General features: G+C 65.8%; 1 protein-coding gene and 1 long non-coding RNA gene across 2 annotated transcripts; one reads left to right on the top strand and one right to left on the bottom strand.

Annotated features, from left to right (window-relative positions):
* Positions 1 to 58: 58 nt before the first annotated feature.
* Positions 59 to 16,122, bottom strand: LOC109571454 (glutathione hydrolase 1 proenzyme). Its single transcript, XM_070769934.1, has 15 exons — positions 15,992 to 16,122; positions 15,083 to 15,196; positions 10,040 to 10,207; positions 9,425 to 9,588; positions 8,738 to 8,868; positions 8,570 to 8,656; positions 5,364 to 5,556; positions 5,003 to 5,160; positions 3,962 to 4,111; positions 3,533 to 3,669; positions 1,460 to 1,647; positions 1,186 to 1,313; positions 983 to 1,095; positions 786 to 899; positions 59 to 347 (listed from the first exon to the last, which is right to left on the bottom strand). Exons 4-15 carry the CDS (start codon positions 9,583 to 9,585, stop codon positions 201 to 203), a joined length of 1,707 nt encoding a protein of 568 aa, XP_070626035.1. The 5' UTR covers positions 9,586 to 9,588; positions 10,040 to 10,207; positions 15,083 to 15,196; positions 15,992 to 16,122; the 3' UTR covers positions 59 to 200.
* Positions 16,123 to 16,837: 715 nt separating this feature from the next.
* On the top strand, positions 16,838 to 23,425 carry LOC139176797 (uncharacterized). Its single transcript, XR_011561255.1, has 3 exons — positions 16,838 to 18,836; positions 19,112 to 20,614; positions 20,812 to 23,425. It is a non-coding gene; the product is annotated as an uncharacterized lncRNA (long non-coding RNA).
* The last annotated feature ends 1,094 nt before the right edge of the window (positions 23,426 to 24,519 follow it).

Here is a 24,519-nt window from a genome sequence, read left to right on the forward strand (position 1 = left end):
CCGTCTCCATCCTCCCCGCGGCGGCCCCACCTCACACAGCGCGCTGAAGCCCAGGGAGTCGGGAGCCGGCCGGCAGGACAGCCCAGAGCCCGGCGCCGCCGCCGCATTTATTGCCCTGCTGCGCCGCTCCCAGGGGAAGCCAGCCCCCCAAGGCCCACCCCCGGCCCCCCGCCCCGGCGGGCCTCTCCTCCCCGGAGCGCTCAGTAGCCCGCGGGCTCCCCGCCTTTCCTGGAGTCCGAGGCGGCCGCCCAGCCGCCGGCTGTGCGCACGACGGCCTGGACCACGGCGATGTAGGTGGACGTCTCCTCGATGGCGTGGTGCCGGGTCTTCAGGGCCGCGACCACCGCCTGCGGGCGGGAGGGGGCGCGGCCTCAGGGGGGCCCGGGCCGCGGGGCTTCACACACCCCGGGGCCGCGGCTGCCGGCTGAGGTGCCAGGAAGGGCAGGCCGGGGGCCGCGGGGCCGACTGGCTCTCATCCGCGCGGGTGGCCCGGGCCTCTCTGGGCCGGGGGGTCGAGGAGACCCGGGCGGTGGGCATGAAGGCCAGCTGCCACGGGCAGCGGGGAGCAGCCACTGCCTGCTCTGCGGTGATCAGGAGACGCAGGCCCGGGGCCCCACCGGGGCTAGGTCCCCCTCCCCCGCCCCCACCCCACCGGGACCCGGCCCCTCCCCCGCCCCGCCCCGCCCCCACCGGGACTCGGTGCCCCTCCCCCTCCCCACCCCACCCCCACCGCGGCTGGTCTCCCCGCCCCCGCCCCGCCCCCACCGGGACTCCCCCAGCCCCACCTGGTCGATGCCTTTCTCCAGCACCGTGGTGTTGGGCAGAAGCTGATTGTGCAGCCGGGGCTCCTCCACCGCCTGTTTGGCATCATAGCCGAACCACAGGCTGTTGATGATGGCCTGAGGGGTGTGGGGATGGGGTCAGCGTGGCCCAGTAGGCAAGGGGCTGGGCGCTCAGGCGAGGGCGGCGGGCGGGCACGTACCAGCGCCGTGGACGTGGTGATCTGGGTGCCCCCGGAGGCGCCCACCACCATGCGGACCTGGCCGTCGTCGCCCACGATGATCACGGGGCACATGGACGAGAGCGGCTGTTTGCCTGAAGCAGTGGGGGGAAGGGGGCCACAGCACCGGCTCAGCGGCTGCGGGCACACCAGCCCGCTCCCCACCCAGGCCCTGCGCCCCGCACCTGGAGCGATGAAGTTGGCTGGCGAGGGGGGCACCCCGAACTGGTTGATGATGTTGGGGGAGCTGAAGTCATCCATCTCATCGTTGAACAGGATCCCGCTGACCCGTGACCGCACCTTGGAACCGAAGCTGCCGGCCGGCAGGGTCAGAGCAGGGCAGCCCGCCCCGTGCCCACCAACACATGCTCCCTGGAAAGGCACTCTGCCAACGTGGAGCCCCCCATTCCTGAGATACGCGGGCAGCTCCTGGCCCTCCCGGCCGCCCAGCAGCCCTACTAGAGGTTGATGGTGCTGGTGGCCGACACAGCGCTGCCGTCCTCCGAGACCACCGACAGGTGGGCGGTGCCCCCACCGTCTGGCGTGTAGAACTCAGGCTCGTAGTAGGAGGCTGGGTGAGTGGTGCTGTCGGAGATCCGGGCCCAGAGCTGGGCGGCAAAGAACTCGGAGGTCATGTTGCGGACCACCTGCCGAGACCCCAGAGCTGCCCTGAGGAGGTGAAGGAGGCGAGGAGGGGGCACAGGCTTGTGCGAGCGGTTCTCAGGAAGCCCCCGACCGTGGCTCCAACCACAACCCTCTGAGTCTCACGTGGCCCGCCCAAACCCCCTCTTCCCAGGCTCTGTCTCTGTTGCTGCCCAGCAACTCTGAATGCCCTCCAAACCCTGACTGTCGCTGCACCCAACCATTCATTCACTCATTCACAGAGCTTGTAAGTTGTGTCCAGCACTGGGGGACCAGCAGGGAACAGACACGCCCGTCCCCACCCTCACAGCAGGGAAGACAAAGGCAGGCAGGGATGTACTAGAAAGAACAAGTGGAGGGAGGGGGAGGGGCGAGAGGGATGGAAGGGTGAGAGTGGTCAGGGAGGGCTTCTCAGAGGAGGTGACATCTGAAGAAAGCCACCTGACTGGTTATGCAAAGGCCCTGAAGCAGGCTTATGAGTGACGGGCAGACAGGGAGAGGAGTTAGGGAGAGAGGAGGTTGAAGATGCTGGCAGGGGCTGCTCCCACAGGTCCTTGCTTCTGCTGCTGCTAAGTCGCTTCAGTCGTGTCCGACTCTGTGCGACCCCATGGACTGCAGCCCACCAGGCTCTTCTGTCCATGGGATTTTCCAGGCAAGAGTACTGGAGTGGGGTGCCACTGCCTTCTCCCCACAGGTCCGTACAGGCCCTAAAAGGCCTTTAAAGCCTCCTGCACTTGGGGCGGAGAAGTGGCCAGCTGACGGGTGTTAACCCTCTGGCCCTGTGTGCGGGGGCGGAGCACCACTGGGCCGGTGGTGGGAGCCTGACTGGAGACGGAGGCGCGGGTGCAGAAGGGGCGGCCGGGGGGCGGTGGGAGCCTGACTGGAGACACGCGCCTGTTGGATCCTGAAGATCCTGTCCCGGGTGTGTGATGGGCTGCCCTGACCTGTGGAGTTCACAGGCAAGGCAGGGCCCTGGAGGCTGAGCAGAGGCCGTGGGCTCTTGCAACACCCACGGATTAAGTGACTAATCCGTTAAGTTCAAATCTACTTCCAAGAGAGCAGCTGGACCAGGGACTGGGACATCCTATAATCCGACTGCCCCGGGCCTTAAAATCCAAAGGACAACAGCCCAGGGCGGGGGTCCGTCGAGGCTAAGAGACTGGAGGCGAGAAGGACGGGGCCCTCGGGGAAAGGCTGACCCAGGCGTCCTAACAGGAGAAGAAGCAGGCAGAGCAGAGGGAGCTGGAGGCGGGAGGGGGAGGAAACGCTGCGTGTCCACAGCCTTGCACAGGAAGCAGCTGAGGGGAGGAGGCGCTGGTGAAGGGGGTGGGATGCCGTGGAGGGGCCAGAGTGGAGGGGCCCGAGGGGAGGCATGGTCAGGGCCTGGAGGGGGTGGAGGGAAGGGCTCCAGGCGTAGGGGATGAGCGCCCTGATGGGGTTGGAGGTGGGGTGAGGGTGGGGTGTCCAGCCAGGAGCCCGGGTTGGAGGGGAGGCACCTGGGGAGCGAGCAGGTTGGGTGCTGGGGTCTGGGAAGCTGGTGTGACCGGAAGCGTGTGTGGCCAGGGCCTCTGCCCACCTGGATCGAACCTCGTCATCAGCCCTGTGGGCTGGGACGCCCCTGTGCGCTCGGCCCCCACCTCGGCGCTGACAGCTCCAGGGGCTTCCAGGCCAAGGACACGGCTCGTGCTGAGGCCCCGAAGCCGGAGGGTGGCGGAGGAGGCAGGCATTAAGGACCGCCCCCAGCACCCCCACTCCCCCAGTGAGAGCGCCCTGGCACAGAGGCCAGCACGCGGTCAGCAGTCCACCCAGCACCTGGTGGCCCCGAGCCCAAACTTGGCATTGTAAACCGAGGAATAAGCCAGAGTGGGGCTGAGCCCCCTGCCCCCTTACCTCAGTCACATTGACAAACTTGGGGTCCCCAAGCAGGGTCCTCTTGGCGTAGGCAAAGCGGAAGGCCTCCACGATGCGGTGGTAGGTCAGGCCCTTCTGCTCAGGCATCTCCACGCTCGCCCGGGAGAAGTTGTACCCTGGTCGGGCAGAGCCACAGTGACCCCAGCGTCCTGGGTCCCCTTTGCCAGGACAGTGGGGTCCCTGGGAGGCCTCCCTGAGTCACTCGGCTCACCCTGAGAAGGGGAACATTTACTATCCGATGGCAGTGCCTGCTTGGGAGGCGGGGGAAGGAAGCAAAGGTCCCCGTGTCTGGGCAGCACACGTCAGCCACAGGGTTACCCAGGCCCCAGGGTGGCGGATGACCGCCCAGATCCACCGGGCGTGCCCCCGGCCCGGGCCGCCCAGCCCGCAGCCTGGGACACGGCTGACCTTTGAGGATGTTGATGATGAGGGCCAGCACGGGCCCGCTGAGCGGGGCACTGGGCACGTAGAGCTGGGCGTCCCCGAGGCTGATGCTCAGCGGCTGCTCAACCAGCTCCGCCCGGTAGCTGTTCAGGTCCTCGGCCGTCACGATGCCCCCTGCAGCGGGGGGCCCGGGGATGAGACACACTCCTAGGGGACCATCAAGTGGGGAGCCCCATCCACCGCCCCCCCATGCTCCCCGACTGTGCCACCTCCCCGGGGCCAGGCCCAGGCCAGTGTCCTCCACCTGCTGCACCTCTGGCCTCCGGGTCCGACACGTGTCCTCTCAGGGGGCCAGAGGTCCCCCGTCTCCCATCAGCCTCCTCCTCCTCTGACTAGTGGGTGGGTGGAGGGAGGGCCTTAATAATTCTCCAGGGAAACTGGCTCCAGACAGATGAAGTGTTTGAAGTATTTTTAGGCTAATTTCCGGCGTCAGTGGTAAAGGTCGATACGCTAATCGCCCTCCTCCCTGGCACACAGCTTAGGGAGGCAGGGGCGGGAAAGAGAGGCAACCGGGACTCCTAAATCCAGCAGAACCTGCCCACAAGTCCCCTGCATGCAGCACCCCCCACACCCCTCTCAGCAAGCCCACCCTCCTTCCCCGTGATCCTCCTGGAGAATCAAAGCCCCTCTCTCCAAGCCTCAGACTGTTCTCTCTGCCTGCAAAGTCCAACCTCACCTGTGGCTCAGGCGCCACCTCCTCCAGGAAGTCCTCTGGGGTTTGCACCTGCGTGCTTTCCCCAATCCTGGCTCCTGCCTCCAACTGCATTCCTGCCCACCCCTCAGTGCCCCCAAGCCTGCAGCCCCGGGCTTCCTGTCCTAGACTGCAGGAATTCCCTCAGCGTTGCCTTAACCAGGAGCTGTGAATCCATGCTGCAGACACACTTGTGACCCGCCCCCACCAGGCACTCCCCAAGGGCCCAGCGCCCAGACAGGACCTGGGGACCCCAGGCTCAAGGTTCTTGGCGCGGAGCTTCCAGCCACAGGCCTGCGGTGTCGCCCACTCACCGGCCTCCTGGATGTCCTTGACAATCTGGGCCGTGAGGCTCCCGTTGTAGAAGGCCTGGGCGCCCTCCGAGGCCAGCGTCTCCAAGGTGTCGGCCAGCCGCGGCATGGTCACGCGGTCCCCCTCCCGCATCACCTTCCCGTCGCGGCAGAACACCTCGCTGGAGCGGCGGGGGTGCTCTTGTGAGGCAGGCGTGGGGGCGGGCTCAGCCATCCAGCCCCCATCCCCACAGGAGACCAAGGGACGGGCGCCCCTGCCCACGGTGTCCAGCCCAGCTGGGGCCCGGACCCACCCCCGCCCCGGGCTCAGACAGTCAGGGCTCCGGTCCCCGGGTGGCCGCCCACGGCGGGGACACAGGCGTACCACAGCGCGGGGTGCCGCTCCACCGTCTCCCGCTGCCTCTGCAGGGCTCCCGCCAAGGCCTTCCCCACTGGGAAGCCCTGGCGGGCCAGCTCGATGCTGGGCTGGAAGAGGCGCGCCCAGGGCAGCCGCCCGTGCCGCTGATGCGCCAGCTCGTAGCCGCGGAGCTCGCCCGGAACCGCCACCGACAGCCCGCCTGCGAAAGGAGAGGCACCGGCCGGTGGTCCGCACGGGAAGGTCCAGGCACGTCCCGGGTGGGACCTGGAGGCTCAGGAAGGAATGCATGCTTGCGGTTGTGCCTGGTAAAGGGTAAAGAATCCGCCTGCAGGGCAGGAGACCCGGACTCAATCCTGGGTCAGGAAGACCCCCTGAGAAGGAAATGGCAACCCACTCCAGCATTCTTGCCTGGAGAATCCCGAGGACAGAGGAGCCTGGAGGGCTACAGTCCACGGGGTCTTAAACAGTCGGACGCAGCTGAGTGACTGACACACCTGACCTGGCAGGCAGGAAGGTGACTCTGCTCCGGGTGTCTGCTGGGGGCACGTGCGGGGGTCCCGCTGTCCCCCAGGCCTAACGTCTGTCTCCGCAGCGGCCCCGTGTCTGAAAACCTGGCCCAGGCGCATGGCTGAGCAGCGAGAGCATACGGAAGCCGTACCTCACCACCTCTTTGTCTGAGCCTCCGGGGTCACGAGCCCCTTCACCCTGTATGATTCAAGGCTTCCCTTGGAACCCGCCAAGGCCCCCAGTTGAAGCCGCAGACCACCCGCAAGGCTGGTGCCAAAGCAAGAGCCCCTCTTCCTCTGTCCCAGACCCCTGCACCAGGCCCTCTCTGGGCCTGAGTTTCCCCATCTGACCATGAGGGTTTTGGTTCCCAGCTCCGTCCTTTGAGGAGCCAGGATGCCACTGGAGACAGAGCCCCGGACCCCAGCTCCCCGCCAGGCCCCACCGCCCGCCAGCGTGCCCTAGGGCTCGGCCCTGACACAGAAAGCCTCAGCACTGCCCAGCTCCCAGGCCCCTTCCTGCTTTCACCCGAGATGCGGGGCGGGGGGCTGGGGGGCGCGTTTCGGCCACTCCCAGGCTCTCGAGTGGCCTCTACCACCCTGAAGTGGGGCACGAGGTTCCTAGGGCCGGGTTGTTACCACATCACCTCCCGGAAGGTCTGCCAGCCAGCACACGTCCCTCCCCTTCACGTGTGGGCCTGACCTCAGGCCCGTGAGGCCCTGGGCCGCCCTCTCAGCAGGGAGCCCGGCCCCTTTCCCATCTCACCTGGTCCATCCCCCTCTCCCCGGGTTGCTTCTGCATCTCCCGGCCTCTCCTCTGTCTGCCCTCCTGCACACCAGGCTGCCTGGTCCAGAGTGCGTGTGCACATGAGGTTGTGTCTGACTCCTGGGACCCCATGGACTGCAGCCCGCTGCCAGGCTTCTCTGTCCATGGGACTCTCCAGGCAAGAACACTGGAGTGGGTTGCCATTTTCTCCTCCAAGGGATCTTCCTGACCCCGGGATTGAACCCAGGTCTCTAGCACCTCCGGCCCTGGCAGGCAGATTCTTTACCACTGCGCCCCGTTACGTGCTGACAGCCCCCAGGCTGAACTCTCGAGGCTGCTCCCCTGATGGCCAGATCTGAGGGTATCTGATCTCAAGGGGGACTCACTGGCAGCCTTGCCAGTCTCCATGAGGGCCACTCTGTCCTCCCCGGGACCCCTGGCTGTGTGTCAGAGCAGACCCATCAGCAGATCCACGGCTCCGCCCTCTGAGTGTGCTGGGCACCAGCCCTCAGCATCCCTGCCCATCGCGGGACTTCCCAATGGGCCACCTGACTGGCAGCCCAAGGGGTCCCGTCACAAAAGAGCCAGATGCCCCCAGTGCCCTCCGACGCAGGGAACACCTGCCCCTCCTTCAGACACAAGGCTGGGTCTTCACGATGACCCACCACAACGTCCAACATGACTTGACCCTGCGTCCTCCTGCTCCCCCCAGACGCCCACCCCCCACCCCAGCCCCAGCCTCCGGGCCTTTGCACCTGGTAAGCCCACGTGCCCTCTCACCCTGCCCGCGTCCGCCTTCCAGGCTGTGTGGTGGCACCGGGCACACCCGTGCCATCTCCCCTCTGCTCCTTCTGGATGGTGCCCTTCACCTGTTCCCTTTGTTTCTACTGGCTGGGGAACAGCCCCAACACCCGACAAGCCCGAGTCAAACGCAGGAGTCTCAAGAATGCAAAACGCCAAGTCTGTAAGAGTCTTACCGTCTCACACCCTGAATGATTTCATGGCTACACCTGGTGAGCTTCCCAGCGGGTAAAAATTCAAAGACTGTGTGTTGGAAAGAAAGAGAATTCCCAAAGGGCTGCTCCCAGAGCCCTCTAGGTCCCTAAGGAGCAAGGCCTGCAGGAGGGGTCAGACCCACTCGGGCCTTTAATCTCCATCCTCCTCCCTCCAGCCTTGTCTTACAGTCCACCGGGGTCCCTGCAGGGTGTACTCTGGGGCTGAAGGGCAGGTTGGAAAAGAAACTCCGCCGTAATCTAGACAGCTGACCCCACAACGATGAGTGACTTGGATGCTCTTTAAAAACACAACAGGTGTGTTCAAACTCAGCTTTCCCACCATCCAGCTGGGTGACCGTGTGTGTGTGTGTGTGTGTGTGTGTGTGCACGCGTGCACTCAGTCATGTCTGACTCTGTGACCTGTGGTCTGTAGCCCACCAGGCTCCTCTGTCCCTGGGATTCTCCAGGCAAGAATACTGAAGTGGGTTGCCATGCCCTTCTCCAGGGGGTCTTCCCAACCCAGGGATTGAACCTGGGTCTCCCACACTGGGGGCGGATTCTTTACCACTGAGCCACCTGGAAAGCTGTGTGTGGCCTTGGTCAGTCTACATGGGCTCTCTGGGTGGGCCTCAGCGTCCCCAGCTATCCGATGGGAATCTGCACCGAGCTCCCCTGCCAAGTGTGCAGGGAGGGTTCAAGGGGCTCGCCGTGGGTGCAGATGACTGAGCAGGGCGCTGGCCCTGATCCATACGCAGTTGCAACAGGGATCATTCTGTTTCTCTAGCTCCCTGTGGCCCTGGAGGGGCCTGAGCAGAAAGGCCCTTTAGTCTGTGATGATGGGCTGGATCCTCCATGGTGGGGATGCTGTGGGCCTGAAGGGACGGGAGGGCCACCCCCAGCTGCAGGTAGCTCATCCTGACCCCGCATCCGCCCCGAGCCCGCTCTCACCTTCCTCCGACTGCTCCGAGCTGTTGAACATGCCGGCGGAGGCCAGCCGCGGGGCCACCTCGCGGGCGTTGATGACCTCAGCCTTCCCTGGAATGGCAGGGCGGGTGGGCGGGCTGCACGGCCCCCGGCCCCTCCCCGGCCCTGGAGCCCACCCCGCCGGGCACTCACGAGTGGTGCTGTTGTAGATGGTGAGGAACAGGCCGCCCCCGATGCCCATGCTGTGGGCATTCAGGAGCCCCATGCACAGCAGAGCCGCGATGGCTGCGTCCACCGCCGAGCCGCCATCCAGCAACGCGTCCCTGCCGGTGGCACGGGCAGGGGTGAGCGGCTCGGAGGGGCCACCCCGCCCCAGGGTGGACCGAGAGGAGCCCACAGGTTTTACTTTTTAACGCAAAAAATTTGTCGTATTTGAAAACCAACGGGCTTTTCACGCCGACAGATGGACATGACTTTGATAATCGGAAAAGAATGAAAACTTGTCACTTTTTTTTATTAATATCATCTTTTTCCCGTGTGAGACCTGACTTTTGTATGCGTGAATTGTGGGCCTACAAGGAGCGTCAAACAGCAGAGTTTCTCTGAAGAGGCAGACAGCCTTGAACTGAGAAAGGGGTCCAGCCGGTCACTGGGAGACCCCCACACTCTACCCTCAGCTCCAGGGTCCCCTTCACCCCTGACCGGAGGCTGCCGGGAAGGTCCACGGATGGGAGGGGCAGCCCCGTGTGCTCGAACACTGCTCGCCCAGGCAGCCTGATGACCAGGGCCGGCGGGGGCAGGGATTGAGCCCCAGAGGGGTGAGGGTGATGCCCCGGGGCACTGACGGGGACGGTCGCCCGGGCCTGGGGCCCCACTCACCTGCCGATCTCTGAGCAGAGCTTGGCGTCCGCGGCCACGGCGGCCCTGGGGTACACGTGGCTCTGCGGCTTGGAGGTCTCGGGCAGCCAGATGCAGAGCCCAATGATGAGGAGGATCAAGACCACGGCCCCCAAGGCCAGCAGTATGGACCGCTTCTTCATGCTCTGCAGGCGCGAGGCGCAGGGGTGGCAGGTCAGGGGGCCGACCGCCGACCGGACCCGGGGACACAGCCTCGCCTCCCGGGGCACGGCACACAGTCCGGCCTCAGAAGGACATGCCAGGCCTCCTTCTGTCTTTGCTCAGGCCACGCCCTCTCTCAGCAGCTCCTGGCCCATCTCTGCCCCCTAAATCCTCCTGCTCAGACTTAGGGCCCCCTCTGGCAGGGACCCTTCCCGGGAGGGGAGCCCCCCCAGACCTGCCTGGCTCCTTATGGTGGCCGAGCCCTCACGGTGGCCTTCAGGTCACCCCAGGAGGGACAGGCCTGGCCTGACTCCTTCCCAACGCTGTCCTTGGGGCCCCAGGTGACTGGCCGCAGAGTGTGGGGCCAGCCTCCAGTGCGCTCAAAGCCGGAGCGGGGAACCCACGTCTCCTGGCCGCCGCGGGGCCAGAGCCTACCTTCTTCAGCGGGTGGGCGGCCCGAGCCTCCCAAGGAGGGGGCCACAGAGACGGTGTGGGCTGGACCGGCTGCAGAAATAGCTGGGGCCTCCTTCACGCTCCGTGGGAGCCCGTGACCACAGAACCTGCTCCAAGGAGACTTCCAGAGCACGCAGCCTGTTCGTCCTCCTGCAAATGGAGAGGGTGTCTCTGAAGCCTCTGGGTAGCTATGTGAGGAGTTTTTGTGTCTCCAAGAGGAAGCTGTCAGCCACTCCCACGTTGGTGTGAACTCCGCCTCCGAGGGCCTTTCTCCCAGGCATGGGGTGTGTGTGTGTGTCACAGGGAGCTGGCATGTGACCAACGGGTGAGGGCCACTGTGTCGGCCACGTGGGGTCCGAGGCCGGCCTGCCGCGTCTCACCTGCGTGGGGTCTTGGGAAAGTCACTGGCCGTCCGTCCAGTGCAATGAGAGATGAAATGGGTTGAAAGTGTGAATGTGTAAGTTGCATAGCTGTGTCTGACTCTGTGACCCCACAGACTGCAGCCCGCCGGGCTCCTCTGTCCACGGGGCTCTCCAGGCAAGGATGCTTTGGAGCGGGTTGCCATTTCCCTGCTTCAGGGGGTCTTCCGCACCCAGGGATGAGCCCTGTGCTCCTGCACCGCAGGCAGATTCTGTGCCCTTGAGCCAGGTGTCAAGCGTCAGCTACGTACTGGCTCCACTTGGGGGAGGCTGGAGGCCTGTGGGCGGGGGGGGGAGCCCGTCGGCCTCACCGCACCCTGACACCGTGGGCTTCTCTGGTGACTTCCTGCCAGGCTGGACATGGAGGGACAGCCATTGACCATGGGGTCCCAGTGGCAAGGATGACAGGTGAGGGGTGTGTAGCCCAACGGGTGTCAGAGGGGGAAGGCCCTCTCTCCCAAATTCAGTTCCCCCCCGAAGGGCGATGTTCTGCCAGAAAACCCCAGGCCGGGACCCCTCTGCCTCGCCCGGTTCCTACTCAGAGGGGCCCACCCTGGGATGGTTCCGTGCCCTCTGCCCTCCACCCTCCGCCGGGCCGGAGAGCCCTAGGGCATGTCCTGGGCCCCAGGCCTGTTCACTGGGTCTGGCCACGCTGGGCACCTCGAGGGCATGCTGGGCATTTCTCCTGGGCTTGGGACCCTCAGCTGAGACCCTCGTCCTACTCTGCATCCTCTCCCCACCCGGGCCCCGGGGAGAAGCCAGCCAAGGCCTCCTGAGGTCTGGCCTCCCCTCTGTCCAGCTTTCTGCCAAGGGCCCAAGTGGGCTCCCCGGAGGGCCGGGGGTACCCGCAAGGCTTAGCCTTCCGGAGCATGCGGAAGCGGTGGGCCCTCTCCCTCTTCCTCTCATCCCAGGCCGGGCAGGCGGGAGGCCTGGCCCAGCCCCCACAGGAAGCCCAGAGGAAGACACCCTGCTGGGGGACTGGCTTTGGTCTCCCATCCCTGCCCCCCACATTTTTGGACTGGCCAAAACCACATCCAAGCCCCACCCCCACCCCCGCCCCCCTGCCACCAGGCTGGCTCTCACCCAAATCGGTGTCAGGAGGGGAAACTGAGGCCAGAGAAGGGATGCTGGGCCTCCAGCAGCAGCCGGGCTCCTCCTGACCCTAGCTGGCTTACCCGAGGCCTGGGGGGCCACGATACCCCCACTGCTTCTCAAAAGAAGCTGGGCGACAGGCTGGGGCACTGGCCGGGGAGGCCGACTTGTCTGCCTGGGAAAGTCCCTCTAGGCATGGGCCAGGCCCCCCACCCCAGGAGCCGCCTGGAGCCACGCCCGCGGGCCCTGCAGGGCTCCTCAGGGGGTCCAGAGCTGGGCTGGGAGCTGGGAGCTAGGAGCTGGAGGGCTGAGGAACCCTCACCTAGTCTCGCGAGGGGCGCAGGGGGCCAGAGGCCCTCCCAAGGGCGTGGAGTCCTATCCCAAGGCCACAGCCCCAGAGCCCAGAATGAAAGTCTTTTCTGGGACAGACTGAGCCCCACTGGGACCATTGTCAAAAGCCTCCCTGATCCTTACCAGCCAGCTTCCTGACCCCCAGTGATGCAAAAATGCCCACCCGGTCCTCACCCTAGAGCGCCCTAACTAATCACCTAATGCCACCCTTCCAGCGGGAATTTTCTTTGTCTCAAGGCTATAAATATTTTCTGCTAACCCATGGAAAGCGTCAGTTCTCCCTAGGCTGTCAGGAGGTCAGATGCTCCCTCCCTGCACCAGGATGAAGCCGGCAGAGATTCACAGTCTTTCAACCGAAACTCCAAGATAAGAACAGCAGGACAATTAAGGGAGGAGACTGGACCCTGCATGGATCACAGATTTCTTCTCCCTGACCACACAGGCACAGAAAAGGCTCCTTGGAGGCCGACGGGGAGTCACGTCAAGGATGCTCTACCCGCAGTAGACTCCCTTTTGGCTGAGATGCGTGCACACACAGGGCAGGGTCCTGAGATATACCAAACCCGTGCAGGAGGCAAATCGCAAGGCCTGGCTAGAGGGGAACGGAAAGAAACACCCCATAGAGTGATTTAAACTGCCAGGTGGACGCAGCCTGGGGTCTCTCCCTCCGAGCCCACTGTGTCTTTCCACGCGCACTGTACTCTCTGCCTGGTAACCACTTGACTTGCTTCACTGCTTTCCGTCTTGGTGGAAAACTCTTTCCAGCAAAGCTGAAGGGCCAGGGCTCTTGTCACTGACCGCTGGTCTAGTGGCTGGGATCTGGTGGTCTCAGCACTGCGAACGGGCTCAGCCTCTGTTTGGGAACCCAGGTCCTGCTCCACGCCGCTGTAGGCCAAGCCACCCGTGATCAGGCCTGCTGCAGCAGGAGACCTGAGTTCAACCCCTGTGTCGGGGAGATCCCCTGGAGGAAGGCATGGCAACCCACACCAGTGTTCTTGCCTGGAGAATCCCCGTGGACAGAGGAGCCTGGCGGGCCACAGTCCGTGGGGTCACTAAGAGTTGCGACTAACACTTGCACTATCTCTGCTGTTTATTCTCAAAAAACTCACTCCTTTCCGAAATGCTTTCCCAAGCCGGGCTCAGACTGCCGTGACAGGGGGCACTTTGAATCCCTGTGGAGAGTGGGCAATCCCCAAAGACAGAACATGGCAGGGAGGGCGGCCAGAGGCTGTGTCTGGTCCTGTCACGGCAGCCCGGGGACTCCACCCATCACCAGGAGGCTAAAGTTCACGCAGCCCTGGGAGGGCCCTGGAGGCGGCAGGTGCTGTCAGCAGTGACCCCTGGGTGGTGGCAGCAGGCGAGGGGTGTGGCCCCAACGGGGAAGGAGCATCGCCTGACAGAGGCAAGGCAATCCTTGTCCCACAGGATGGTGTCAGTGGGCCTCTGTGCGAGCCCCAGGGTGGGTCTCCCGCCGCCCCGCCCTGTCCTGGCTCAGGGTGTCTGAACGCCAGGCCCAGAGACGGTTCCTGAGGCCATGCAGCAGGGCTGGGGTGGTACGGGCACCGGGCAGAACCCAGACCGAGAGGCCCACCACACCCCACAGCTGGGCGGAGAGGGCACCACCTCCCTCCTGCTTCATGCCCAGAAGCTTCCACCGTCTATCCCATAATGGTGGCGCCCCAGGCCCGAGGAACCAGCTGCCCAGCCTGGGAAGGCAGGGTCCAGAGAGGGCCAGAGCGGGTCCAAGGCCGCACAGACCAGCAGGGCACACACACCTGGCCACCCTGTACCTGCCCCGAGGGGCTGAGTGTCCCGGACACGCGGGAGTGGAGTCGGGAGCAGCTCCAGACCTGCCCCGGGGATCTTGGACGATGCCCCACCTCGCTTTGGCCTTCATCTGCCATGGGCAAGGATCAGCCGCTTCCCGAGTCAGGCCTCCCTCTCCTGGCGCCTGGCTCGCTGTATCTAGGCTGCCCCGAAGCCCCCAGCCCCATACCTGCACTATCTAATCTGCAAAAAGCCCACAGGGCTGCGCAGAGGCCTTGTGGAGGAGACAGAGGCCAAGCAGACACTGCCGCCCCCGGGGCCACACAGCCGGAACACACTGCTGCCCTCGGGCGGGCTCCGCGGGGGGGCGGGGGGGGGGCTGTGAGCTCTCCACTCCCGTGAGCTGTCCACCACGACCCCAGGCTGGGAATGCCCCGACCGCTCTTTCCCTGGATGTCATCCTGTCCCCTGCAGACCAGGGTGATTGAGAAGATGGGACGAGGCAGGAGCCAGGGACCGAGGCTCAAGACCCGTCCCCAAGGGCTGGCTGCCAGCCAGCAACACCAGGGCACTTGGTCCTGCCTGAGCGGCTGCACAACCGGACCGTCGGCAGGGAGGCTTCTGTGGTAGGAAGCCACAGGCCGCTGCCCCGCCTGCCTGAGCTTGCTCAGTGGCTTCCTCCCTGCCTGGGGTGGCAGGGAGGTCAGAAAAAGGCATGAATGGACAGAGGAGGACCCAGACCCTACAGGTGACCCCAGCAGGAAGACCCTGGGCTGGGACCGGCTGGAGGGCCTGCCATGAGGCCCAGGAGGAGCCAAGCAGCAGCTGCAGGTTCTCGGGGAGGACGGCGTCTCACGGGCGGAGTCAACAGAGGCAAGACGTTCGGAACAATAAAGCCCATCCTCCCACGTCGAGTGTGTCACGCTCCGTCCAGGCTGGCCCCCACCCCCACTGCAGGGGCTCTGGGCTGGAGGTCCCCCCCAGACCCCAGGGCTCCTGTGTTAAGCACATAAGGTGGTGAGCTCCCTGCCCCCAGGAGTATGCAAGTCTCACGCACCCAGAGATGCTGAGTCTGCCATGCACCACCTGCTCCCAGCGAATGCACGCGCGCACACACACACACACACACACACGCACGCACGCGCGCACACACTCACGCCCATGAGGAATCTGGGCTGAGCGAGCAGGTTCCAGGACACGCAGTGAGAGCGTGAAGAGATGAGGCACGCCGACAGCCTGGGGTTTCTCCGCTAATCCTCCCGCCCGAATCAGAGGGGTGAAACTGGGCAGAGCCCCAGAGCCGTTCAGAGGCCGGCCGGAAGCCGAGGCTCAGGCAGGGGTGACTCGGGCCCGCAGGCACGTGGACGGGCAGGTAGGCACCCCGCGCCCCACTTACCACCTGGCGGGCAGTGAAGAGTCGCGTCCCCCGGGTCCAAGAGCACAGTCTTGGGCAGGAAGCTCGGCACCACACCCGGACCGCACCTGGGGTCCGTGCCCTGCGCCGCCCACCCTGGTGGAACAGGGTTGAGAATTAGAAACGGCTCCTTCCGCCGAGACCCGATGACCCCTCTCGGCCGGAAGCCTGTCCAGACGGCTGTCGGAGCCTGCGAGGACCACAGGGGGTGGGCACCCCCTGGGGCTGCGCAGTCACCCCCCTGCACCACTGGCCTGCCCCTCCGCCCCCCAGAGCCCAAGGTGGGGGCACGGCGCCCAGCCCCCACCGCTGCCGTCTCTACTCCAGACCCCCCCAGCGACCTCACCATGAGCCCAGACTGCCCCACCCTTCCAGGCCTCAGTTTCTCCACGCTGGGCCACCCTCCCTCTCAATCCGAGAAGCCCATTCCCCCGGCCTCCTCCACCCACCCCACACCCGTGGCCAGGTCAGCCGGGAAGCCTGGTCAGGTGGCCTCAGACCACTTACCGGACGACAGACAAGAGGCTCCCAGGCCAGACCCGGTCAGGCCAAGGGCCTCAGGCTCTGCCCCTCTGCGCGACCTCCCTGCGCTATCCCTCTGCGTGACCCGGCGCACCAGCCCCGCCCCCATAACCCTGAAGGGCTGCCCACTCCCATTACACAGGTGCATAAACTGAGGCTCAGAGAGGAAGAGCGACCTGTTCAGAGCACAGCTGGAACAGAACAGAGCTGGGGCTGGGACCCAGCGCTCCGATACCCCCGAAAAGGCCCCAGGTCTGGGCTGCCCTGGGGTCCCATGCCCCAGCCCCGGCAGCTCAGAGAGGGTGAGCGACGGCTTCGGGGTCACACAGCAGCGGGGCACAGCCGGACCCCCGCCCTGCCCCAGCTCACCTGGCTGCAAGGCTGGTCCTCCGGTCTGCTCCAGCACTAGGCAAGGAGCTCAGTCCCGTGCCGGCTCCTCCCCTCTTCTCCCGCCCGCCCCCCGCGGGCCGGAGTGGGGGAGGCTTTAAAGGCACAGGCACCCTTCAAGGTGGGGGGAGGAGCAGCCCTGGGTCCTGCCCCAGGGGGCCGTGTGACCCGGACAGTGGCCAGCCTCTTCCAGCCCGGTGGATCCCCAGCCCGGGATAAAAGGACCTGAGTTCTGAGGGCCTCTGTGGAGCCGAATGAGGCCGGGCTTCCAGCAGGGGCAGGTCAGGCAATGGGTCTCTCCTGGCCCCTTAGGATATCCAGGGGGGTGGCCCCTACTTCTGGCCACGGGATGCCCTTTCCCCCAGCCCCGGGGCCGCAGGCATCCACAGGCTGTCACTCGAAGGACCCTGGTCACAGGGACAGAAGGGAGTCACATGACCCGGGGAGCCTTTCCTCAGCCCCCCAACTTTCTGGGGTCGCGAGCAGGCGGGTTGATGGATGACGGGGTGGTCTGCTCACACCCCTGCCCAGCGGGATGGGGTGGGGTGCTTGCCCCCACAAGGCCGGCAGGTGCAAGCCTGCCCAAGCCTCTGAGGGCCACACGCCACCTGCAGCCTGTACATACGCACCCATCATTCATTCGTTCCCTCGCTCTCCCCTCTGGCCCATGCCATTTCTTCTCTCCAGGAGCCCCCAGCTGGACGCAAGATGGGTAGCACGCTCTGCGTGGAGGGGGAGCCCAGGACACCCCAGGCCGTCGCGGGGGGGCGATGTCTAGCACCACTGGGATTGGACTGGGGAGGCCAGGCCCTGGGTAGGGGGGCATCTCTGGAGCAGAGAAGGCACAAGAAAGACCTTTGACCCTCCTGACCCTTCCAGAGCCGCGAGGCATCAAAGCTGGAGGGGATGGTGCTGAGCTCAGACCCTGAAGGCCAGGCCAGTGCGTCTGGACTTTGAGAGCCCGGGGAGGCCGATGAATGTGTCACTGGGCTGGGTAACCCATTAACCCTGGCTCACTCATTAAGGGCTTCCCTGATAGCTCAGCTGGTAAAGAAAGAATCCGCCTGCAATGGGGGAGACCTGGGTTCGATCCCGGGGTTGGGAAGATCCCCTGGAGAAGGGAAAGGCTACCCACTCCAGTGTTCTGGCCTGGAGAACTCCATGGACTGTGTAGACCACGCCTGAGCGACTTTCAGCTTCACTCATTAAGACCTTGGTGGGTGATCACTAGTCCCGCAGCCGCCCCAGGAGCCGGCCAGAGGGCGGGGCCGAGAGCTGGGCTCTGTGTCCTTGCTCCCAGAGGAGCTGCCTGGGTCTGGCCAGCCTCCAGCCAGGGGCAGCTGCCAAGGCAGCCTCGGGCCCCGCCCCACCCTCCCGGAGCCTTTCATCTGCTAATGATCCCGGAGAGCCTGCAGGGCCTGGCCAGACTGGAGACACCGGCGGAGCAGGGGCGGGGGGCAGGCACCCGACCCACCCCAACAACGAACGCCCTGGGAGGGCGCGCGAGCAGGGCACTCCTGGCCCAGGAAACCGCAGCCTAAGAGGAAAAAGGACTTGCCCAAAGCTACCTGGCAGGACAGCAACCCAGGAAACAGAGAAGGCCCTGAAAACACTTCCTTCCGCCTGGGGCGCACCCCCCCCACCCCCTGCTGTCAGGCCTCGGGGAGCGGCTGGGCCTGAACCCCCGGAAGTGCCGGGTAAGCCTGGCCCCAAGTGGGCCCCAGCTGGTAGAGACACAACCTCCTGGGAGTTCCTGGCAGCCCAGTGGTCAGGACCCCGGGCTTTCATGGTTGGGGTTCAACCCCCGGCCAAGGAACTGAGATCCCGCAAGGAGGGTGACGTGGTCAGAAACAAAACAAAAAAGGAGAAACAACATCGCCTAATGCCGTCACAGTGAGAGAGCCGGGCAGGGGGGTCCAGACGCAAGGCGCACCCGACCCACCCTCGGAAGCCGTGGGAGCCAGGAGGCCTGATGTCGTCAGGGGCAAGTTGTGTACCCCTGGTCAGCTGGCTGAACAGAAGTCCGTCTTCACCAGCTTGAGGGTCACACAGTCCCAAGTGTTTGGCCTCTGAGCTTCCATCTCCATCACCCGAGAAAGTCTGGCTTGCATACCTGCCCTGACAGGGAACTCACTACCTTTCAGGACAGAGGACGCGGGTCGCTGCCTGCTCTTCCCAACATCGAGCCCCAGCTGCTGCCTTCCTGGAACGCCTTCTACACCTGCATCAGGTGGGCCTGGCCTAACACCCTGCCCGCTGAGGCCCCCCACCTTATGGCTACTCAGCCACTGCCTCTCAGAGCCACGAAGGCCATACCGAAGGGATGGGAGGAGATCCTGGGCTTGGCGCAGGGGCTGGTGTGGCTCACTGGTGGCGGGAGGGGAGCTCCGGCCAACTGCACACAGGGGCAGGGCCCTGCTGCCCCCAGACACCCGCCAGTGGCCTTGTAGGGGCTTCCCACCTCAGCACCTGCCTTCAGTGTGAGGACAGAGGCTGGCGCTTGGCCAGGTGCGTGGGCCTCCGGGGCGATCGACTCGTTAACAACCGGGAGCTTCGGGCTGCAGAGCCCGCGTGGCACCTGGCGGACTGAGTCCAGCTCCCAAGCTCAGAGGCGGTTTGGCAGGACGACCAAGAGCACGGGCACGTGCAGGGCCTGGGTTCACGTTCAACCCCAGGCCCGACGGCGCGGAGTCTCCTCTCCTAACTTGCCCTCCGTTTTCTGTCTGGAGAGCACGGATCCTTCAAACAGTTGCTGGGCAGATGCGCTGAGATCGGCCGCACCCAGGGCCTGCCGCCGCCCCCTGCCTGCCCACGGCTCCCTGCACAGGTAGCATTTATCGCATCACCTCATAATTATCTGCGAGTCTGGGAGCTCCAGGGGATGGGGAGGAAGGCGGTGTCCCGTCCACACCCCAGCCCCAACCCCCACCCGGGTGCATCTCCAGGTGGGGGGCGGGTGCGACCCTGCACGGGGCTACGTGGATGTGCGGTTTCACCGATGCTGACACCTCTGTGCATGTCTGGCTCAGCCCGCCTGGGCTTCTGGAAGCTCTCCCCGCCGGCCCCTTCCTCAGCTTCTCTTTGACCCCCTTTACGTCTCAGCCCTGGACGCAGTTCCTCTCTCTAGCTGCATCCTGCTGAAACACCCTGTTGGCTGATGCTTCAACCAACAAGCCCGAACCTGAGCTAAGTGGCGACCCTCCCCAGACCTCCACTGGCCATGGTAGGCAGAGCCCTGCCCTAGGGAGGGGGCCTGGGCATCTTCGCTGCCCAGTCCAGTGGCCCCAAGCCCTCCCCCTCTCCGCTGCCCCCAGCCACACCTGACCCCAGCCACCCCTCCCACCGCGGCCTCCCCTTCTCACATGGCAGGAAACCCAGAGATCCCCAGGCGCCCCTCTCCTCACCCCCTGCAGCCCCGGTGCTCAGATCACATCCCTCCCCGACTAGGACACCCTTCAGAGGTGCACGCTACCCTCCAGGTCAGCGCCTGTGGCTGGGCTGGACCCCCCTCCGAGCGGTTCACCCGCAGCCTGGACTCTTCTTCCCTCAGGCCCAACCTCAACACTGCTGCCTCCTCTTGGAAGCCTACCCTGCCTCCTGGTTGGGGGCTGCCCCGGCTCCCGCAGGGCCCCGGGACCCCCGTCACAGCTCCCCACCTCTGCTCTCCTGTTGGCCTCCTGCATCTGTCTCGGGGGTGCCCATGGCGGCCAGTGACCATGGCTAAATGGACGTGATGGCTGTCGGGTGGCTGGGAGGCTTGGGCACGGGGCCACAGAAGCGTGATAGAGCCACAGGTGCTCAACGCTGACCCGTGAGTGTGTGCTGGATGCCTTCCTTGCTGCATCTAAGCCTCCGCCTTTCCCAGGCGGGTATCTTATTTTCCCCCATTTTCCAGAAGAGGAAATGGTTTCGCAGAAGCTGCTACAGTGGGTTGAACAGTCTCCCCCCAGATCCTCATCCACCTGGGGGCTCTGAACGGGACCCCATCTGGAAAGGAGCTCTTTGCAGAAGTCATCAGTAATGGTGAGGTCATCCTGGGTGGGGGCGGGCTCCTAAGTCAGTGAGCAGCGTCCCGTAAGAAGGGAGTCATGTGGCTTCCCCGCTGGCTCAGCGGGTAAAGAATCTGCCTGCGATGCAGGAGACACAGAAGATGCGGGTTCGATCCCTGGTCGGGAAGATCCCCTGGAGGAGGGCGTGGCAACCCACTTCAGTATTCTTCCCAGAAGCATCCTGTGGACTGAGGAGCCTGGCGCATTACAGTCCACGGGTTGCAGAGTCAGACATGACTGAGCGACTAAGGAGATGCCAACACAGGACACAGGGGTCCCGGTCCTGACCGGGAGGGTCCCACACACCAGGAAGCAGCCCACCCTGTGCTCTCGAGCCTGTGCTCTGCAACAAGAGAAGTCACCGCAGTGAGGAGCCTGCGCACCACAGCTCGAGAGTAGCCCCTGCTCTCTGCACCTGGAGAAAGCCCACGCACAGCAACAGAGACCAGCACAGCGAAAGACGCCTAACTGAAAAGCCAGGAGACACAGACGCAGGGAAGGAGCCCCGGGACCAGGGAGGCAGAGACCGGCGGGAAGCCGCTGCAAGGCAAGGCAGGTGAGGACGCTGGCCACCGCCAGAAGCTGGCAACAGGCAGAGAAAGAGGCTTCTGAAGCACCTTGGAGGGCACAGCCCTGCCAGTGCTTCGGTCGGTTTCCGACTGCTGTCGTTTTAAACTATCACCAAGTTTGTAGTTCCCGTGTCATGAGAGCCGTAGAAAACTCACAGCACTACATGTTTCTGTTCCCCCACAGGGGCAGGTCCAGGGGTTTGGAGCCGGGGCCTGAGGCCACCCTGACCCTGCAGGAAGCTCCCAACCCACCCCTTGGAGCCAGCTCCAGGGGAAACGGTCTCCGCAATGTCCGTCTGCTTCCTCCCTCCTGTGAGTGCTCCCTCGTCCCTCTTTGTGGTGGCTGCCGGGAGGCTCCATGGTGCCAGGCTGCTTGCTGAGGTACCCGGGCTGGCCTTCCTCCTCCTGGGCTTGGACATACACGCTGGGTGGGCAGGGAAGGGGCCCGAAGGTGGGACACATCCAGCGCAGGGCTGCCCCAGCCCTCCCCCCACACCTGCTGGGTCATCCAGACCCTGGTTTCCTGTCATAGCAGCTGGGCCACCAGCTGTCGGGGCTCCTGGTCTCCTGGCAGGTCCCACTCGGGGCCCAGGATGTCCTCAGCATCACCCGCCCGCCTGACTCTCCAGCTCCTCAACCTCCCAGCTCACTGGCTCCCGGGGGCGGCAGGGCCGCCCCGCGAGGCTGGGTGCTGTGCTCAGTCCTGTCTGACGCCTGTGACCCCGTGGACTGGAGCCCTCCAGGTTCCCCTGTCCATGGGATTTCCCAGGCCAGAAGACAGGGGTGGGGTGCCATTTCCTTCTCCAGGGGAGCTTCCCGACCCAGGGATCGAGCCCGAGTCTCCCAGTCTTCTGCGTTGGCAGGCAGGTTCTTTACCACTAGCGCCAGCTGGGGAGCCGGAGACACTGGGTACAAGTTTCTGAACCTTGACCTCAGCCCTGGGGGCTCAGAGGGCAACACCATAGCTCCCACCCCATCCCACGGGGTCTCCCCAAACACAGCTCAGCTGCCCAGGGCAACTCCACGCATAGGGAGCAGCAGGCTTTAGTTAAGCACATACGAGAGCCAGCCTGTGGGGGACAGTGCCCCACCCCTGAGGGCACAGCTCTGCCTCTGGAGCCTCTGTCCAACGCAGATTGGGACAGTCCACCTGGCCACCCCCACGGGAGGCCGGGGGAGGCCCGTCCAGGGATCTGAGCCCAGATGCCACCCTCCCCCCTTTCCTAGAAAACGCCCTCCAGGAATCTCTCAGCCAAGGACACAGAGGGTGGGGCGGGGATGAGACTCAGGGCTGGGGAGCAGTTCTCCACTTCCCATGGGACTCCAAGCTCTGGCCGTAACCCCCTACCCCACCGCTGTCTGGCTGCCCCTTCACGACATCCAGGCTTGGCCCTCCCCTGCCCACCCCACGCCCCCTCCTCGGCCTTCTCACTCCCCGGGGGGGACGGGGTCCAGGCCTGGCTCAGCCTCTGGAAGGATACGGTCAGGACCTGGGAGGCAGCCCAGCTCTGGCTCCGGTCCTGGGATGGGGTGCGGCGTGAAGTGTGTGGCTGACCGGGCCTCCGGCTCTGGGAAGGGGTCTGCGAGGCCCCCGGGGCCGCGGGGCCGCTGCTGAAGGCCCTGGCCCGGGCCCCCACCACGTCACTTCAGTGTGCCGTCGACTTGGCCCCGGAGGAGGGCAGGCCGGCCGTCCTGCTGGTTTGCCAAGGAGGAACCCTGTGGTGCCAAGGTGGCCCAGGGACAAAGCCGGCTACAGAGCCAGGGGGAGGGCGTCTGGGTCCAGCCGTCTGACGGCAGGAAAGAAGGGGCCAGGATAGGAACAAGCCCAGCGCGGGGGGAGGGACGGCGGCTGTGGCGGAACGGCGGCTGGGGGGGCGGGGGGCCGGCCCCTGCCTCCTCTCCGGGGCTCAGCCCTCAGGACCACGAGCCCAGCACGGTCCTCTCAGCCCTTCTCCTGCGGGGGGCGGAGCGGTGCTTAGCCCTGCAGAAGGAGCTGAAGTCTGCCTCCCCCCCGCCCCGCCCCGTGGGCCGGTCCTCCCCCATCACGGGCCCTGGGCACCCTTCCCAAGCTGGACACACACCCTCCCTGCTGTGGGAGTCGGGGCTCTGGAGCCAAATTCCCCTGCGCTGGGATGCGAAGGGGCTGGGGGGAGGAGCTATAAGGGGCAGCGGGCCCCCAGGGAAGACCCCTCCAGCGAGCGGCCCCCACCACGCACACAGACGCTTCCACCGCTTCTGCCTGGGAGGGAGCCTGAAGGCAGGCAGGTGCTGCCAGCCTGCCCAGAGCTGGGGTGAGATCAACCAGCACCCCCAAGGCCCCTGGCTCGCCCAGCTCTGCCGCCAGCCAAGGAGGGAGGGAGGGTAAATATTTGTCAAGGCAGGAGAGTCTGCGAAGGGTGAAAAAGTCAGGTACTATAGCGGCGCTGCGGCGGAGGGCTGGGGGGAGGTTCTGAGAACCGGTACCGGCACCGCCTGAAGCCGCCCCCCACCCCGCCCTGACCCCCAGTCCAGTCTCCTTCCTTTCGTCGCCAAAACGACCGACCCACGGTCAGCCCCGGATGCCCGAGGCTTTGGAGGCGCCGAGCGCCACCCCCCTCCGGTGACCCCAGTCCCTGGCGACACAGCTCGAGCCAGGACGAGCGCGGGCCGACGGCCTCCTCCAGCGACACCCCTAAACCGAGCGTGGGATCTCCGGGAACCCCGCAGGGGCCCTCCTCTTTCCCCCGCCCCGCTCCGGCCCGGCCAGGGCGCGCAGCCTCGGATCGCTCGCCCCGCACGCGGCGCATCCCTGGGCAGGAGCAGGGCCGGGGCGGGGCCGGGGCGGGGCGCCGGGCCGCCGGGCCTCCCGCCCGCTCTACGCCCGCCGCGCGGCGGCCATGGGGGCGCGGCTGGGCCGGCGGGCCGGGCCCGACGCGGGCTTGGAGGCCGGGGCGGCGGCGGGGTGCGGGCCCGCGCCTTGGGAGCGCTGGGTGCGCGGGCTCCGCGAGATCCAGTCCACGCTCCGCGAGTGGCGGCCCGAGCGCGCCCGGCAGCTGCGGCGCCTCCTGCGCCAGGCGAGAGAAGGAGCGGGCCGGCCGGGGCTGGAGGCCGGGGAGGGGCCGGGAGGCAGTGCCGAGCGGGGGCGCGCGCGCCGGGCGGTTCCCAGGGGAGGGGACGATGGGGGTCTTGTCTAGGCCGCAGGGCGAGGCAAGGACGGAGGGCAGTGGGCTACAGCTGGGGAGGGGCTCCCTGGACCGTCCGCTCATCTCAGGGGTTTGAGGTCGGCTGTGGCTCCTAGCCTGGAGCTAGGTGCCTGCCTTCAGACCCTGCCAAGAAAGGAGGCCAGCTGGGGGCCAGTGGTCTTGTCCTGGGGGGCAATGGGGAGACGGGAGGCCGGGCCCTGGATCCTGCAGCCAGGACCTGGGGGAGCTGAGCTGCTGCCCGGCTGGTCAGCGGGTGCAGCAGCCTCACCCTAGCAGCCCAGACAAGGCCCAGCCTCCTCGCGGGCAGTGCCCCAGGCCACTGAGGACACACGGCTGGCACCCCCTGTGCCTTCCCAGCATTGGGTCGGGGTGGGCGGGGCCCTGGCTCCACAGACGCCAGCCCCCAGCCCCGGGCTCCCAGGAGTCACCACCGAGCAAGCCGCTGCCCTCTCTGCCGAGGCCGCGTGCCCTGCGGCCGCCACCGCCCGCCCCGCCCCGTGCGCTGAGATCGGCCTGGTGCACAGGTGGACATGCTCGGGAAGACGGAGGCTTGGAGAAGAGCTGCGAGCCTAGGGCCGCAGAGCAAATTGGGGGCCAGCCGAGGCCGCAGCCCACCCCTCTGGGCTCCGCAGGCTAGAGGCTGGCCCTTTCGGGGGAGCTGTCCGCACCTGCAGAAGGCAGGCTGGGGTCCCTGGGACCCGGTCTGGGTC

The sequence above is a fragment of the Bos indicus genome, chromosome 17, assembly GCF_029378745.1.
Source record: "Bos indicus isolate NIAB-ARS_2022 breed Sahiwal x Tharparkar chromosome 17, NIAB-ARS_B.indTharparkar_mat_pri_1.0, whole genome shotgun sequence".
In the NCBI taxonomy this organism is placed as follows: Eukaryota; Metazoa; Chordata; class Mammalia; order Artiodactyla; family Bovidae; genus Bos; species Bos indicus.

Bases quoted from the DNA above. Each gene is read 5' to 3' on its own strand.
- LOC109571454 (XM_070769934.1), bottom strand. From the start codon at position 9,585: ATGAAGAAGCGGTCCATACTGCTGGCCTTGGGGGCCGTGGTCTTGATC. The intron at 8,869-9,424 runs GTGAGTGGGGCC...TGCCACCGGCAG, and splicing joins CTCTGCTCAGAGATCGGCAG to GGACGCGTTGCTGGATGGCG. The intron at 900-982 runs GTACGTGCCCGC...CACACCCCTCAG, and splicing joins TCACCACGTCCACGGCGCTG to GCCATCATCAACAGCCTGTG.